This window comes from Camelina sativa, chromosome 1 (genome assembly GCF_030686135.1).
Source record: "Camelina sativa cultivar CO46 ecotype springtype chromosome 1, ASM3068613v1".
Taxonomy (NCBI): Eukaryota; Viridiplantae; Streptophyta; class Magnoliopsida; order Brassicales; family Brassicaceae; genus Camelina; species Camelina sativa.
In genome coordinates, this window is record NC_141880.1 from 5,232,030 (window position 1) to 5,249,407 (window position 17,378).

At 37.2% G+C, this 17,378-nt stretch overlaps 3 protein-coding genes across 5 annotated transcripts; 2 read left to right on the forward strand and 1 right to left on the reverse strand.

Moving 5' to 3' along the window:
* Nucleotides 1-308: 308 nt before the first annotated feature.
* On the forward strand, nucleotides 309-6,947 carry LOC104704606 (enhancer of mRNA-decapping protein 4). 2 transcript variants are annotated; one of them, XM_087451583.1, is made up of 13 exons: nucleotides 309-649; nucleotides 761-1,347; nucleotides 1,470-1,519; nucleotides 1,678-1,834; nucleotides 1,950-2,168; nucleotides 2,527-2,655; nucleotides 2,804-4,366; nucleotides 4,642-5,001; nucleotides 5,081-5,200; nucleotides 5,347-5,517; nucleotides 5,610-5,774; nucleotides 6,152-6,277; nucleotides 6,359-6,947. In XM_087451583.1, exons 1-13 carry the CDS (start codon nucleotides 634-636, stop codon nucleotides 6,656-6,658), a joined length of 3,963 nt encoding a protein of 1,320 aa, XP_087307709.1. In that variant the 5' UTR covers nucleotides 309-633; the 3' UTR covers nucleotides 6,659-6,947. The 2 variants fall into 2 exon arrangements, with proteins under 2 accessions (XP_087307709.1, XP_087307706.1); XM_087451580.1 differs by having other exon boundaries at nucleotides 345-1,347.
* Nucleotides 6,948-7,578: 631 nt separating this feature from the next.
* LOC104777711 (chaperone protein dnaJ 11, chloroplastic) lies at nucleotides 7,579-8,448 on the reverse strand. The gene has a single exon (XM_010502011.2). The coding sequence runs from the start codon at nucleotides 8,314-8,316 to the stop codon at nucleotides 7,822-7,824; it is 495 nt and encodes a 164-aa protein (XP_010500313.1). The 5' UTR covers nucleotides 8,317-8,448; the 3' UTR covers nucleotides 7,579-7,821.
* Nucleotides 8,449-12,945: 4,497 nt separating this feature from the next.
* Nucleotides 12,946-16,700, forward strand: LOC104777722 (vacuolar cation/proton exchanger 2). Of its 2 annotated transcripts, XM_087451611.1 has the most exons (13): nucleotides 12,946-13,415; nucleotides 13,754-13,860; nucleotides 13,949-14,194; nucleotides 14,275-14,342; nucleotides 14,435-14,463; nucleotides 14,557-14,753; nucleotides 14,839-15,051; nucleotides 15,263-15,397; nucleotides 15,554-15,670; nucleotides 15,763-15,816; nucleotides 15,903-16,019; nucleotides 16,106-16,199; nucleotides 16,369-16,700. In XM_087451611.1, the coding sequence occupies exons 2-13, from the start codon at nucleotides 13,816-13,818 to the stop codon at nucleotides 16,377-16,379; spliced, it is 1,326 nt and encodes a 441-aa protein (XP_087307737.1). In that variant the 5' UTR covers nucleotides 12,946-13,415; nucleotides 13,754-13,815; the 3' UTR covers nucleotides 16,380-16,700. The 2 variants fall into 2 exon arrangements, with proteins under 2 accessions (XP_087307737.1, XP_087307741.1); XM_087451615.1 differs by lacking the exon at nucleotides 16,369-16,700 and having other exon boundaries at nucleotides 12,963-13,415; nucleotides 16,106-16,204.
* The last annotated feature ends 678 nt before the right edge of the window (nucleotides 16,701-17,378 follow it).

Below are 17,378 nucleotides of genomic sequence, written 5' to 3' on the forward strand. Positions count from 1 at the left end.
AAAGACAATGTTACATGGATAATATACATTATGGTAGTCTTGGTCGACAGTAAACAGAGAAATTGAGCAATTGCATATAGCAAGATCGATATTTTGCTTTTGGGTTCAGTTTCCATTTACTTTTGGAGATAAAGGAGCTGACCATGAATCAGAATCCTTATCCTCTTCTTCTCTCTTTCGTTTCCATGATGAATCTTTGAACAAGTGAATCTCCAGAAATATATATTGGGGCCTGTAATGGGAATGACGCGGCCCAAACAAGTAAAATCTGAATCGATTACTAACAGAAGCATCCTCATATTTTAATTATATACACGATTATCACCCCATAACTTTTTGTGATCTGGATCATGCCCCCCAATTAATTTTACATTAAAGAAAAGGAAAAAAAAGTACAAGTCTCCAAAAGTTCTCTACCTGTTCTCACTTTCAAGTCATCATCGTCTATCTCTCTATTGCTTTGCTCTCTCTCTCTCTCTCTTTTTTGTTTATGTGACTTTCAGATCCGCCGAGTCTTCTTTTTGTGGAATCTTTTCAAGGGAGCTGAGTATTTTCAATCAAAATACAAACCTCTCTATTGATCCGATTTCACAAACCCTAGCTTCGGCGATCTTAAAAATCTGCATCAAATCCATGGCGTCTTCACCTGGTAATACCAATCCTCCTCCTCCTCCTCCTCCTCCTTTTGATCTTGGTACTCTCTTCAAACCTTCATCCAATCCTTATCCGGCCCCGCCGGCTTCTTATCCTCCGCCCACAGGTCCTTTTCTTCACAACCAGTACGATCAGCAGCACTACGCTCCGCCTCCTATCTCCGCTCAACCATCGCCGGTCACTCAAGATGTGTCTTCCTCTTCCTCCGCGACTAATTTGCATCCACAGAGAACGCTTTCTTATCCCACGCCACCTCTCAATCTCCAGTCTCCCCGTTCCAATCACAATCCCGGTTCCCACATCCTCGCTCTCCTCAACAATAACAACAACGGAGGCGCCGTGCCTAACCAAGACCCTTCGCATCAGCTTCCGGTAGTGAATCACAACGAGATCGCTCGGTCTTTTCCCGGTGGTGGTTCGGGTCCTATTCGTATCCCGAGCTGTAAGCTTCCAAAAGGAAGGCGATTGATTGGTGAACACGCGGTCTACGATGTGGATGTGAGATTACAAGGGGAGATTCAGCCGCAGCTCGAGGTGACTCCGATTACCAAATACGGCTCAGATCCTCAGCTCGTAGTGGGCCGGCAAATCGCCGTGAATAAGGACTATATATGCTACGGCTTGAAAGGAGGAAACATTAGGGTTCTCAATATAAACACTGCATTAAGGTCTCTGTTCCGGGGCCATTCTCAGGTTCATTTACTTATACTTATTTCAATTTGTGAATTACTTATTGAATTACCCGTCTGGTTTAATCGGCCTTCTTCGCCATCATCATAGTTACCATCTGGTTCTAACTACGTTTTTATGTCCAGAGAGTGACGGACATGGCTTTCTTTGCCGAGGATGTTCATATGTTGGCCAGGTAATGTTCTGGGACTGTTGTCTAATTCGGCTTTACTATTTATATATAGCTATGGAACTAGAGCGCTCATTCAGTTCTTCTTTGGATATTAGAGTTTGTTTGGCTAGTTTCTTCTACTTTGTGGTTTATACCTGTACTTTTCTGTTTCTTCTAAACAGTGTTAGTCTAGACGGAAAAGTTTTCGTGTGGAAAATCTCTGAAGGATCTGAGGGAGATGATCAACCCCAGATAACTGGGAAGATAGTTTGTGCTCTTCAGATACTAGGAGAGCAAGACACCAAACATCCACGTGTTTGTTGGCACTGCCACAAACAGGTATTTGATAACTTTTCATGGGAAGTTGCATAGTTTGCTTCTTTGTACTTGACGTTTTCAAAGTTACGCTCTATTGTGACTATACTTCTGATTGCGTGAAATCTATTTTTTCCAGGAAATTTTGGTAGTTTCTATTGGTAAACATGTGCTTCGTATTGATACTACCAAAGTTGGCAGAGGTGAAGTATTCTCTGCTGAGGCACCTCTCCAGTGTCCCCTTGATAAGCTGATTGATGGTGTTCAGATTGTTGGCAAGCATGATGGGGAAGTTACAGATTTGTCAATGTGCCAATGGATGACCACGCGCCTGGTTTCTTCTTCTGTTGATGGCACGGTTTGTGTTTCTTTGTATCATTTTGCTACACTCAGTTCTTCCAATTTTAATCATCCCCTTTCTTTAAACCTTTCGGAAAATGACCCAATTCAAAGAACCGAGTTTAAACTGATTACGTTGCAAACTTGATGTAATCATTACATTTTCGTAATTAGAACTAGTCAGCCTTCTTATTTTGGTCCTGGTAGCGCATTTGATATTCAAAAACTATTCTAACACGTTTTGAATTTTTGAAGATTTGCTAAGTTTCATCTCAGACTTGCACTGTATATCATCTCTTTTCAACCAGGACACATTTTGCAACAAATAGTATTTTTGTGTGCGTGAGTCTCACTCCTTCCTTATAACTTACCTACAGATTAAGATATGGCAAGATCGTAAAGCACAACCGCTTGTAGTTTTGAGGCCTCATGATGGACATCCAGTCAGTTCAGCGACGTTCGTTACATCTCCTGAGAGACCTGATCACATCATACTTATCACAGGGGTAATTTTCTTGATTTAATATTAGTTACATTTCTCAGCTCTATCTAATTTTATTTGGCCTTGCTGTGTTGGGTTTACATTTTATAATTGTAGCTTTCCTTTCTGCTAAGTTACTGACTCTGACAGTGTTGGCAATGTTCTTCTCACAGGGACCTCTAAATCGAGAAATGAAAATATGGGTCTCTGCTGGGGAAGAAGGGTGGCTTCTACCAGCTGATGCTGAATCATGGAGGTGTACCCAGACACTTGACTTGAAAAGTTCAACTGAGCCACGAGCTGAAGAGGCATTTTTTAACCAAGTCATAGCATTATCTGAAGCAGGATTGCTTTTACTTGCAAACGCAAAAAGGAACGCCTTATATGCTGTGCATTTGGACTATGGTTCTTCTCCAGTTGATTCGCGGATGGATTACCTGTCAGAATTTACAGTCACTATGCCCATATTGAGTTTTATTGGAACAAATGATCCTCCAGAAGAGCCTATTGTTAAGGTTTATTGTGTTCAGACTCTAGCAATCCAGCAGTATACATTAGACTTAAGCTTGTGCTTGCCACCTCCTACAGAGAATGTGGGTTTTGAGAAGTCAGATTCTAGTGTGTCACGGGAAGCAAATCTTGTTGAAAGTATGTTTGAACCATCTGGACTGAAACCTACCAAATTACAATCAGTTAATTCAGTGCCAAAACCTTCTATTATAGTGAATAGATCGGAAAGTGCTAATAAGTTGAGTTTTCCATCATCAGAAGCCACAGCACAAGCAATTGTTCCACCCAACGGTGAACCTAAAACTTCTGGCCTGCCATCTGAGACAAGTGGTGCAGGTTCTGCGTATGCTATGTCACCCCAACTTCCTGTAAGTCCCAGACTATCAAGAAAACTTTCTGGCTACAACACTCCTGTAGATGCTGTTGAGCCAGTTATACCTCATCATGAGCTTGGTGGCAGAGCACCTTCTGCTGACTATTCTGTTGATAGGCAAATGGATGCTGTTGGAGAAAGAAATATGGATGTGTCATCCGTAGAAGAAAACTCAAGAAGCAAGGACTCAAATGTTAAGCCTGATGATGATGTGTCTGGGATGCGAAGCCCATCAGCTTTTTTCAAACACCCCACTCATCTTGTAACTCCTTCAGAGATATTGATGGGCGTTTCGTCCGCTGAAGCCTCCACCACTACTGAAGACAAGAGAGATAGAGATACAAATATTCAGGACGTGAATAATGATGCAAGAGGCGCAGAAGTTGAGGTGAAAGAAGTAAGTGAAGCAAGGTCGACACAGAATGGTGAAAGCAATAATCATGAAGAAACTGCGAATCGCATTTCAGAAAATTTAGAAAAAGTCTTCTGCTCACAGGCTTCAAATCTCAGCACCCAGATGGAAAGAGACTGTTATCCTAGTACAGAGGGGACTTTCATTCCAGGGGAATCTAAGGCTTATGGACAACCTTTACAAGCTGGAGATGAAAGTGGTCTTGACTCGAGAGGTGGGTCTCCAAAGCTTCCTGAGTCGGGTTCATCCAGTGGGCTTCCACAGTCGTCAGCTACAAATAGCAAAGGGAAGAAGCAGAAGGCCAAAACTTCACAAGGTCCCGGTCTGTCATCTACATCCTCAAATCTTGCTGAATCCTTCAATGAGCAACGTGAGAGCTCAAGTCATCCCATGACAGATTCACTTCCTCAGTTCCTAGCTATGCAAGAAACAATGAATCAGGTGACATATTGATCTTGAAACTAATTAGTACTCTATTTCTTAGCAATATCTGTTTTGATACTCTTGCATCATTTCACTGATACGCTATAAAATTTGGTGTTACCTTGATTTGGCCCATAAGAGTTCCTTTGTTACATTCGTTTTAAAACGAAAATCAGGTTTGATTCGTAACTGGCATGTATCGATGATAAGTTATTGCTCTTCATCTTAAGACGTACCTTGGTAATTTTATTTTTATTTTATTTGTTGACTTCAAATCAATTCTTCCTTTCCAGATAATGGCTTCACAGAAGGAGATGCAGAGACAACTATCAAATGCTGTCACTGGCCCTATTGTAAAAGAAAGTAAGAGACTAGAAGTGGCCTTAGGGAGAATGATTGAGAAATCCAGCAAGTCAAATGCTGATGCTCTATGGGCCCGCTTCCAAGAGGAGACAGCTAAGAATGAAAAGGCATTGCGCGACCATGCACAGCAAATTGTGACTGCAACGACGAACTTCATGAGCAAAGAGTTAAATACCATGTTTGAGAAAACGATAAAGAAGGAATTGGCTGCAATTGGTCCAGCCCTAGCACGTTCAGTGACACCAGTTATTGAAAAAACTGTATCTTCTGCAATCACAGAGTCCTTCCAGGTTAGTTTTTTTCTAAAAATGTGGAGCTAATTCGTAAAAGGTTCATTGTTGTAAAAAAACATTTTTCTCTTTTATACAGAGAGGACTTGGTGACAAAGCAGTTAATCAGCTTGACAAATCTGTTAATTTAAAGCTTGAAGCAACCATAGCTAGGCAAATTCAAGCCCAATTTCAGACCTCTGGCAGGCAAGCCCTCCAGGTAATATCGAGTTTCACCTATCCTTAATCTAATCGACTCTGCTATCGTTTTACGATACTTAATAGAACTGTCTAGAAGTCTCAACTGCATCATAGATTGACGGAAAGGGAATTCATCGTTGATGCTTTGCCATTTGTAAACTTCAGGAAGCTCTTAGGTCGGGTCTAGAGTCCTCAGTCATACCTTCTTTTGAGAGGTCATGCAAGACCATGTTTGAGCAAGTAGACTCAGCTTTCCAGAAAGGAATTGCTGAGCACACAAATGCAGCCCAGCAACGGCTTGACTCTGGACACTCCCAGCTTGCTCATACTTTAAGGGTATGATGGAAAGTCATTCTTCGTACGGCATTGTTATGGTTTGTTAAATCCAGTTTTCTTTCTTCTTTCTAAAGCTACTACTTGTTCTACAGGAAACAATTACTTCTGCATCATCAGTTGCTCAAGCCTTAAGCCGTGAATTAGCTGAGAGCCAAAGGAATCTCTTAGCTCTCGCAGCTGCTGGAGCAAATTCTGGTGGGTCAAATCCCTTGATTACTCAACTAAGTGGCGGACATTTGGGTGGACTTCTTGAAAAGGTTTGCACATCTCTGGAACTAATTACTAACCATATATCTTGTGTTGGTCTAGTGCATGAGCATTGTAGTTGCTCTTGGTGGCTTTTAGCTGTCAGTAATCATAGTTGAGTGGGTTAGTTAGAGAAGAGAACTAACATCTAAAAAGGAAGTTTAGGCAGAAGAATTGAGCATGTCTATGATCCTGGTTTTGGCTTTGGAGAGTCTAGGGTGCTCACCCTAGGGTTTTATCTTGGTTCTTGGCTTCAGTTTATTCTCTGATATCTTTTGTAATTGACTCAGAGACTGAATAAAGAGAGAACCATTTCTGGTTCTTATCCGAATCCTAATTTGATGTAATTTCTTCTGAGTTTTGACTATCGCAACATATGTCCTTTCAGGTTGAAGCACCTATGGACCCAACAGCAGAACTTTCAAGGTTGATATCTGAACGTAAGTTTGAAGAATCTTTCACTTCGGCACTACAGAGAAGCGATGTCTCTATAGTATCATGGCTTTGCTCACAGGTGAAACTTTTGTTTGGATTTCGCTCATCATAAGATCACATAACCATCAGTTTTACATAAGATCCCATTGTGCCAATACAGGTGGATCTTCGTGGACTACTGGCGATGAATCCGCTTCCGCTGAGCCAAGGCGTTCTTCTTTCACTGCTGCAGCAGCTGGCCTGCGACATCAGCAAGGACACATCTCGTAAGCTTGCTTGGATGACTGATGTGGTGGCAGCCATAAACCCATCAGATCAGATGATTGCGGTACACGCTCGCCCGATCTTCGAACAGGTATATCAGATTCTGCACCATCACCGAAACGCACCGGGCAGCGATGTCTCAGCCATCAGACTGATAATGCACGTCATCAACTCCATGCTTATGGGCTGCAAATGATATCTCTCTAGCTCTTTCTCTCTTTCTTGTTCATTGCTTATATAAAACATAGGAAAACAACAACAATCACTACTCTTCTTTGTATCTCTTCTCTACGCTTGTTAGATTCTGATTTTTTTTCTTTCAGTTTTGGTTTGAATTTTTGTATTTCTTTTTCCATCTTTCTTTTGAAAATGTAAAATCTGCTTGTTTCATATTATTACGTATACTGTTGATTCTTCTTCACAAGAAGATCGTATGTAAAAGCCAAATCAATGTTTGGATTATTAAAGATGTAACTTTTTAAAAATGTATTTGGTTACAGGTTGTTTGTCCACTAATTATATCGTATTGTCGTCTTTTGTCACCCACGGGGTTAATGGTACTGTTTTTTGGTAAGAGAAACAAATTTTATAAAATATCTAACAAACAGTGTTTTATCATTATTATGATTAGTATTCCTTAGGTTTCAAAAATATATGATGTTTTGGTTAAATCATGTATATTAAAATATAGTTATGTTTAAAAAATTTAACCAATTATATAAAAAGACTGCATAATAGAAAATATAAAATTTATCAAAAAATTGCATAAAAAATTGGAAACATCCTATATTATGAAACAAAAATATTTCTCTAAACTTCTACAGAAAAATAATATATATTTTTCTAAACATGTTATATTATTATGAAACGGAAACTAGTAAACTGTTGTAAGTTATGGTGAACAAAAAGTTTGTCTACACAAAATAAATTAAAGAGAAAAATCATTACTTGCTTTACTAAAACAAACAGTGCCAGAATCTCAGAAAACTGTAAGGGTCTTTCCAATAAATGTCACGAGAAAATTATTTTCGGAATTATATTTCAACATCAGAATAAAATGATGTCTTACTTTGGTCTAATTGCTTTGTGTATCCTTGAAAAAAGTAGAGTAAAAGATTGATAATATACATGTCACAGTCTCTCTATTCATAATCTCTTGTTTTATACATTGTTAACTTCTTAAGTTAAAAAAAAAAAAAAAAACACACACAGAAATGGCGGATTAAAAAAAAAAACAACTTAATTTTCCCCCACTCTTAATTTTCCAACAAGGAAAAAAAAAATGTGATAAAAAAGGGGAAAAAAAACAAGTCAAAAAGTGCCTTTTCGCTGCTGCAAAACCCGAAATCAAAACTAAAACTACCAACACTGATCCGTCTCCCATCTCCGGGTCGTAGCGTAAACCCGACCCGACCGACCCATCGCTCCAGCGTGTACCCGTCTACGTGGTGCTCTGAGCAACGTCGAATCGTAGATCGCTCTGGTCGTCGGATCCGCTAGTGTCGCGTAAGCTTTGTGGATCTCCATGAAATCTCGACCGTCCGATTCCGACGCGTCCGGATGGTAAACTTTAGCCAAACTCCGGTACGCCGTCTTGATCTCCGTCAGCGAAGCCGATTCGTTCACTTTCAGTAATTCGTAGAGGCTCGAAACTCGCCGACGAACGGATTCCGTCATAGCTGGCTCGGCGTTAAGCGTCTGAGCTGATGAAACCCTAAACGAAGACCGAGCTCCGTTGGGAAACCTTGCGGTTCCGTTAAATGATGATCTGGTCGTCTTGTGTTGTTGTTGTTGAGGAAGAAGGGAATTTGCCGGTGAGAAACACCCGGCGGAGTAAACTAGGGTCCCGGCCATTTTTAAAGCAAATTAGAGAAAAAAAAACCGTAGGGGCAAATTCGGAAGAGAGTAATTAAAATTAAGGAAGAGAAGCAGAGAGAAAGGTTCGTAGGAGAGAAGTTGAATGATCCACAAAGTAGAGAGAGAGGAATTGAGAAAGGCTTTATATAAAGAGACCTCCAAATTTCCAAAAAAAAAAAATCGTTGTTATTTATTTCGGAACCGTGTATTATTTAATTATTGGATTGGTTTTACAAACCGTGTCTGTTCATTTTTATCCATTATTAATTATGTAAAGGAAATAATATCTATCATTTTTTTTTTGTCAACAACATAAATATCTATAATTCTTCTTCTACTACTAATTCTGTTTTTTTTTTCTGTCAGCATTTTTCAAAATTAATTAAATTAAAATATCTAATAGTGAGCTAGGAAAAGTCGTGATTAATTTGATAGATTACACATTTTAGCATTCTACCGACATTTTGAATATCATAGACTATATAATATAATGCAAGTTACAATTGAAAATATTTTTTTTAAGGTAAAAAAAAAAAAAAAAAAGAGCGAAAATTAAGGAAAAAAGAAAGGTAAAACCCGTGGGGAGTGGCAGTCACCAGTTTTATGAAAATTCTAATGGAAGGGATTGATGATGACGTGTCATCCAGTTCATAATAAGATTCGCCTTCTAGAACCCCCTTCACCCGGCTCGGCTTTACTTTTTTATTATTTTTATTTTTGTAATCGGCTCGCTTTATAAAAAGATTCAACTGATGACATGTCATCCATCTGTCATTTATTTTGTTCGATTTTACATGTTTTATACTACTATGATTTAAAAGAGATCATTATAAAATTATTAGAGGATACATTTTTTGAACAGTCAACTCTTATAACCATTAATTTAAATCTGTCGATATATAGAGCGAGTGTTTATAATATGGTAAGTACGTTTTAGATCTTTAAGATAATGTCATCTCCACTAAAGGATTTATATTAGTTAGTACTACTTGGTACAGAATATATTCGATTTTCAAAACATAAACAAAAACAAAAGTTCTTCTAGAAGGAATCGTACCCAGCAGAGAAGATCAACGGCTGAGATTTAAGAGATCCAACAAATATAACAGAGTACCGTCACATGATTATCAGACGAAAGAAAAGTAAACTTGTCGACTAATAAATATCAAAGCCTTTCTAGAAGCATTTTTTTTTTTTGTCTTTATCTGCTGACTATCAAAGTTTTATACGTATACTAAATAATACTATCAAAGTGTTATACGTATGTAGTCGTATTGTTGTACAGAAACAAAAAAAGAGAGAGAGAGAGAGAGAGAGAGAGAGAGAGAGAGAGAGAGAGAGAGAGAGAGAGAGAGAAAAGTGTCTGCGAAGGACGTGGCGGTGAGGACAAGATGGATAGGATTAGGTCTTCTAGAAGACAACGAACCCAACGAAACCTCTTTACTATTCGATTTTGTGCGCAGTGGTAACAACAAACAAACACACTCTCTTTTAACAAAAAGGAACGGTGGATTAGTCCAACCTTTTTTTTATATTAAGTATATTACTATCATTCCCAAATTTCTTCGAACAAAAAGCACAACTGATTACATTGTCATTGCTTGTAAATTGTGCTTGATTTGATACTAGTATTGATATCGGTTGATACAATTTCATGTAAAATGGGGTTATTATTTTATTAGTATGTTGGATTGGATGAATGGAAATTAACCTGTAACATTAAAAAAAATGCATGGAAAATGAACTTTGTTAGTTATTTTTATCATGAATGACTCCCAAAAAGCTTCTAGAATGTGGTTGATAGTAATAATAAGGCTAAGGTAAGCGTGGATGATTTTTTTTAATTATTAGTATTGGATGAATGAAAATTTGACTTTGTTTATATAATAAGTGTCTCGAAATAAGCTTCTAGACTGTGGGTGGACCTGTGGTTGATATTAATTACTAGTGACTGATAAGCATGTAATCAATATTTTATTAGTCTATTGAATCAAATTTACCTTTTGGTAGTTATTTATAATGAGTGTCTCTCGCAATAATTAACGTTTATTATATGGTGTGATTTTATCAATTGTGTAGTTAAATGTGGGGACTACTGCTTTGGTTGGGGAACTTGGTGGGGGAGTCATGTTTTGTGTGTACTCCAAGTTCCACAAACTCTCTAACTCTTCTTTGCTTATTTCCCTTTTTAATATATATGCATTAGTAACCAATTATTTTTCTATTGTTACCATCTACTAATATTTTAGTTTTCTTGCAATCTAATTTCTAAAGCATCCACTTAGTAATAATAAATAAATAAAAAAAGAAGAATAAGGAAACAGTGAAAATTTCTTTATCATCATAAAAAGCACCACCACAAAAAAAAAAAAATATAACCAGAGGTGACAGGTCCACAAGCAACCAGTGCCAAAACATAATAAATCTTTGTTGCTTCTTTTTGTTTGTCAAATACATATAGTTTATTGTATATATGTGGATATTTTGTTTTGGCTCTATAGCAAGTAGCAACTCAGCTCTGTTTATTATTTCTCTCTAGCTGATCACACTATATATATATATATATATTTGCTCGAAATCATCGATTGGAGCCACGGTACGCTTATAAAAAAACTAATCATCAATCTAGATTATAATACAAGATGAGTATTGGATAAATAATTAATTAAAACAGCAACGTAGATGAGTATAATAGAGCGACAAGTCGGTATGAAGCGACCTGGCGGCCAATTCAGCGGCGGATCCAGGAGGAAAATTAACATGGGGCACAGATGAATATTTACCTTAACAAAATTTTTTTTAGCAATATTAATACAAGCCAAAACATAAAAAGTGATAAAAAATTGTAGATGAGAGACATTGAACCCTCCTCTTTTGACATAGTATGTGGCACTTTTAACCAAATGTGCTAAGATATGTTATACACAATAGATAAAATTGAAGAATTATTAAGAATGAGTATAAGGCACTTGCCCCACCTCCATTACACCTACATCCGCCCTTGGTGCTATATGTTGATCTTGATCATATTCCCAAGCAAATTGGATATTGTTCTAACCTACTTTTTTTAGGTAATAATTACCCGAAGCGACTTATTAAGATTTAAAATAGATAGTTTCGCATGGAACATATAAAATAGAAATTTTCATTTGGTTCGTAAGTTTCTCGTGTAATTAGCGTTTCAATCTTTTTTTTTTATTTTTCCCTTTCTATGTAGACACTATTTTAATTAAATAGAATATCACGTAAAACAAAACAAAAAACAGCATAAATCTTCACATTTTTCGTTAATGGATTATGAGCTTTTGCGACTATGTCTTTTCTGATTAGTAGCTTTTGCAACTATGTCTGTATTAGATTTAGCTTTTACATGTATATGAATTTTCTGTTCACGCTAAGACAGTGGAGGATCCAGGATAAAAAATGTGGGGCACAGGAAGGCAAAACATTAAGGATAAACAATAAAATGAAAAATAAATGCATATGAGGGGATTTGAACCTCTGTCATGAGACTCAATATAAGGCATTCCTCTTCAAATGAGCTATCAGATACATTAGAGTAAAACCTAACTGAATAATTATTAAAAAGGAGTGTGGGCCATGTGCCCCACCCCTTTGGCTGTAGATCCGCCCCTGCGGCCATGTGCTTAACTGAAAAGTACTTGTCAACCTCTCTTCAAATGATTCTGCTGAGAAACCTATAATTAATTAGAAAGGATAGCATAATTTTTTCTTTAGGAGGAATTGGGCTAGCTGCTAGTGAGCCTCATTATATTGGGTACACATTGAGCACAGTCACCTTACGGCCCACAAACCTAATTATAGCCCAGAGATTTCTTATTTTTTTATTTTTTTTGGTAGTGCGATGTCTTTTATCTTTTGGTATAATTGCAGAAAGAAAAGTAATCAATCTACAAAAATTCAAGTATTAATTATTTAAAGTAAAACGTATTTGATAATGTTGTTATCACTGAATTGATGACTACAAGTCTACAAATCGGTTAATAAGAGTAAATTGGTTGACCCTTCTAAATAAAATGGGGGTTGTTGTATCTCCACTTCTTCACATTCCTTTATAGTAGTTTTTTCTTTCTTTCCTTGTGTGTTTGTTTAAACAACTTAAATTGTGTGGAAATCAAATATGAAGAGAGAATTGTTGAAAATTGTGTTGTTTTCTTTTTGGGGAATCAACTATATTCACACCGTTATTTTGTTTTGATCCCATAATTTTAAAAAATCTAAACTCAAAATAATCCTAATACTCATATACTATGTAGTATAATTTTGATATTTAAGGTGTATAGCATAAAAGTGAGTGGTTGAAACTCGGTCATGACCAATCTCGACTTAACGTGAGAAAGAATAATCAACTCCATGGACCATCACATAATTGGTCCGAAATAGAGATACTAAAATGCAATTTTTTTTTGTTCTCTTTGTAACTTTCTATTTTCAATGTTGATCAAAATATCCTTGTGTTTTATGACTATACAATATTTTTATAAATATGATGAAAACAACAACACCTGAATAGTGATTTTGTTTCATAAATTCGAAACCTAAAGTAACAAACTAAAAAGATTCTTGTACCCCTCTTTATATTATTAGGAGTTAGGACAAAGAGGCTATATCTCTTGAGAACTGTCGTAAATGGGCAAAACGGCGCCGTTATACTTGTCTTCTTCAACGTATTAAGAAAAAAAAAGAAAAAAGAAAAGGAGTTTGATGTTGAACTAATTTATGATGAAAGAACAAATTCAACCAAGAACGAAACTTCCTCGCGCTCGCGCTCGCGCTCTCTACTGACAATCTGAGATCTACAAGAGATTCTTCTTCTTCTTCTTCTTCTTCTTCTTCTTCTTCTTCTTCTTCTATATCCAGATCAAAAATCTCGTTTTCTATTATTTGATATCAATCAAGCGGGTGCATCATACAATACATATACTCTGCGTTCCTTGTCTCCACCAGATTCACAACAACAAAGAAGTAGTAGAAACCTCAAAGTCGTTTATTTCCTTTTTTAAGTTATGCTCGATTTGGTTCCTGCAACTTGTTTGATTCGTCTTCTTCTTCTCTGACTCTTCGTTGACTGCAAGGTAATAAAGTTGCCGTCTTTCTTTCTTTCTCTAACCAAGTCTACGATTTCTTTTGGATTCATGTAGATTAGGGTTTAGCGATTTTAATCGAAAGACTAAGTTTTGACTCCATTCATCTTGCTGTGTATTGTAGCAATTTGTTTAGCTACTTTTGTTTTTGGATTCACTCTTTTTTCTTTTTTTTTTCCAAATTTACTTGAGTGGCTAATGCAGTTGTTTCTTCAGTAGTATGGTTCTGTGTAGGGCTATGCCGTGCTGTTTGTGAATGTTTCCCTAATGCCAAGTAACACAAGTTGTTATGACTTAGATCTCATTCAAGAAGTTTCCCCTGTATCCAGGTTGCAGCAGAACCGGACGCTGTGTAGTTTATCTTTGGTCCATGTGTTGGTAGCACACGGGTATGAGTTGTTGTAAAGTGCCAGTTCTTATCGAAGCACAAGTTGAAGTAAGTCATACCTTTCGATCAGATATTTATCTTGAGTTCCTCGGCTTGTTTTGGGATTAATGATTATAGATGTTTGTTACTGTCACAGATGGGTTCGGTTAATGAACTTGAGCACAAAAGCCTATTTAGACAAGAAGACGATGCAGCACAAACTAAAGAAGCTTCTTTAATGGAGCAAGGATCACTTTCTACTAGTTTCCCCCAACACACGCCTAAATCCCCAAAGAACAGCGTGCTTAATAGCATCAAGATCGTTATTTTTTGTAATAAACTCAATCTATTATTACCTTTCGGTCCTCTAGCCATATTGGTACACTACATGATAGATAGTAAGGTAAACTATTTACTAATACTTGTAGTTTCATTTCATGTCTAAGAGCTGAATCTCAAGAATTGATTCTTGCTGTGATTCAGAGGTGGGTGTTCTTGCTGACCTTAGTAGGCATTACACCATTGGCTGAACGTCTAGGATATGCCACAGAGTAAGCCCCGCTAACACTTGTAGCACTTAGCTTACCTTATCATCTTTCTGTTTGGGAGTCTTATGTGTAAGTATTTTGCTTCTTTGAAACAGGCAACTGGCTTGTTACACGGGTCCAACTGGTATGACTTTGTTCTTCTAAAACCGGCAATTCCTTTTCTTTTTCCTTTTGTTGTTTTGCGATAATTTTTAAACGTGTTATACATATTTCACAGTTGGAGGCCTCCTAAATGCTACATTCGGGAATGTGACAGAGCTGATCATATCGATTTTCGCTTTGAAAAATGGAATGATACGTGTTGTTCAGCTGACGTTACTAGGCTCGATTCTATCTAACATGTTGCTTGTACTTGGCTGCGCCTTCTTTTGTGGTGGGCTAGTCTTTTACCAAAAAGACCAAGTCTTTGACAAGGTAGGAATCCTTATCCGCTTCATGATATTCTCCTTTTCTTGGAATTCTTTATCTTGTTTCTGATCCCTTTTCTTTTGCAATCCAGGGAACTGCGACTGTGAATTCAGGATTGCTCTTGATGGCTGTCATGGGGATACTCTTCCCTGCTGTTCTTCACTACACGCATAGTGAGGTTCACGCCGGATCATCGGAGCTAGCCCTGTCAAGGTTCAGCAGTTGCATAATGCTTATAGCTTATGCTGCTTACCTCTTCTTTCAGTTAAAGAGCCAGTCTAATTCTTATAGTCCTCTTGATGAGGTTTGTTGTGTGCCACCACTAGTTGCCTCCTTTATTCAAACATTTGATTTATTTCCATTTTAAACACATAAAACCATCTGACAAGAGCTGATTTCCCCTGTTTTACAACTTTTCATTTTTCGTATATAAACCAACAGACCTAAAACTATTTGGTTTGTGTAGTTCTGTTAAACCTGGACTTACCTTCTTGTTTAAATGCTGCGAACTCTAGGAAACAAATCAGAACGAAGAGACTTCTGCCGAAGATGAAGATCCTGAGATCTCCAAGTGGGAAGCTATCATTTGGCTCTCAATCTTGACTGCTTGGGTCTCTCTTCTATCTGGCTATCTTGTTGATGCCATAGAGGTAACAAACGATCATTTTATCATATGAGAAATAAAGATCTTATTAATTTACTAATTAAAATATAGTTAATTTGGCCTTCATTCGTTGGTCTTATACTAACTTGGCCTTGCATGAAAACCACCACAATACCATGATATGAATGTACCGTTTTTTCAGGGTGCCTCGGTCTCGTGGAACATACCAATTTCTTTTATCAGTGTCATTTTGCTTCCTATAGTCGGGAACGCAGCTGAACATGCAGGCGCCATCATGTTTGCTATGAAAGACAAACTGGTAAGCATTCTTGAGCTGTAACACCTTTAGGCTCTTCATTCCAAACTAGTTTTTTCCTTGAGACACAGCTTAACATTTTCTCTCTTCTACAGGATCTGTCGTTGGGAGTGGCTATTGGGTCCTCGATCCAGATCTCCATGTTTGCGGTATGCACCTTTAATACATTACAAGAACATTATATCATATTTGGACAACAAGTTCTGTTCGATAATCTCTGTTGCTACTTGATTAGGTCCCATTCTGCGTGGTGATTGGATGGATGATGGGTCAACAGATGGACCTTAACTTCCAGCTTTTTGAGACGGCGATGCTGTTCATCACCGTTATAGTAGTAGCTTTTTTCCTTCAGGTGGATAAAATGCTAAAGTCTAAACATCGTTTATTGTGCAAGGAAATTCCAAAACTTATAACTGATGATCTCTGTTATGTACACAGGAAGGGACATCGAATTACTTTAAAGGATTGATGCTCATTCTTTGTTATTTGATAGTAGCTGCCAGTTTCTTTGTACACGAAGATCCTCCTCAAGGTTAGTTCACTTACTGAGTTTCTTTGCAGTTTCTCAGGTATTGGCTTGTTCTTGTTCCATGATATGGACATGAAAGGGAATTGCTAGAGAATTTTGTGTCTTCGTTGCATTCAAGAAGAGCATTCTTTATTGAAATTTGCATATGTCTCTATTGTGTTGTTTTGGTTAGATGGTATATAAATCCGAGGAAGAGTCTGGCGTGAAGCATAAAGGGTCTTTAATTAAAAGCTGATGATCTCAGTAACACGAAGTGTTGGGGAGAGAGATTTGAAGATGTAAATCTGATTCTAAAGTGGTTTCCACAAACTCGAATCTTGTTAAACATGTTGCTTTACTTGTTCGTGCAAAAATATTGTTCGAACAAGTGAAGCTTATATATTCCTTTTTGGCTTTCCCTCCCCCCACAAAAATCAACATTCTTATTAGTGACATAGAAGGTTACAAGTTTTGTTTATGTTACAATGATATTATGAAAGATTGAAGATTTGTTCTTGTGCTAAACAATAGCATTTTGACTTGAAATGATGATACTCAGAGAAGTAGTGTGCAAGGGGACGACCGGATTTTTCATATAATTAAATTAGAAAACGTTGGCAGCGTTGTTAAAGTTAAGGAAACATGCTATTTTTATTTAGATTTATGGACGGATGTAAGGTTAAATTTTTTAATTTTTAGGGTTGTTTGAAAGAATCTTGAGTGATTCAGATGAACATCAAACAGGAGCAACTAAGGCTAGGCACCATGGCGGAAGAAGCTGGTTCAGTTTGTTTTACTGAGACCAGAAAACACAACTACGTACACAGCAACATAGACAGGTCTCAGTATCTGTTTTCCACATGAATGCTATTTTCTTTATGTGAGAATTGGAATCCTGGACTTACCAAATTGCTGATCTACAAAATCCAGATTAATTGTTCTATTTTTTATAGATACAGCTAATCTATATTATGAAATATGGCCAACAGTAGAAAGAGTGCCACCTATCTATTTTTATTAAAAGCAAATAGACCTAAACTTAAAAGGAATATGAAACATCTTTCATGTATTTTTTTTTAATGTATATATCACAAACAGTTTCAATACTTACATAAAAAATTTAGAGAGGCTTAGAACATGTCCCAAAAAAATAGATGCATCACCAAAAGACAAAAGTGCATCGGTAGTGAATCAAAGCGCCAC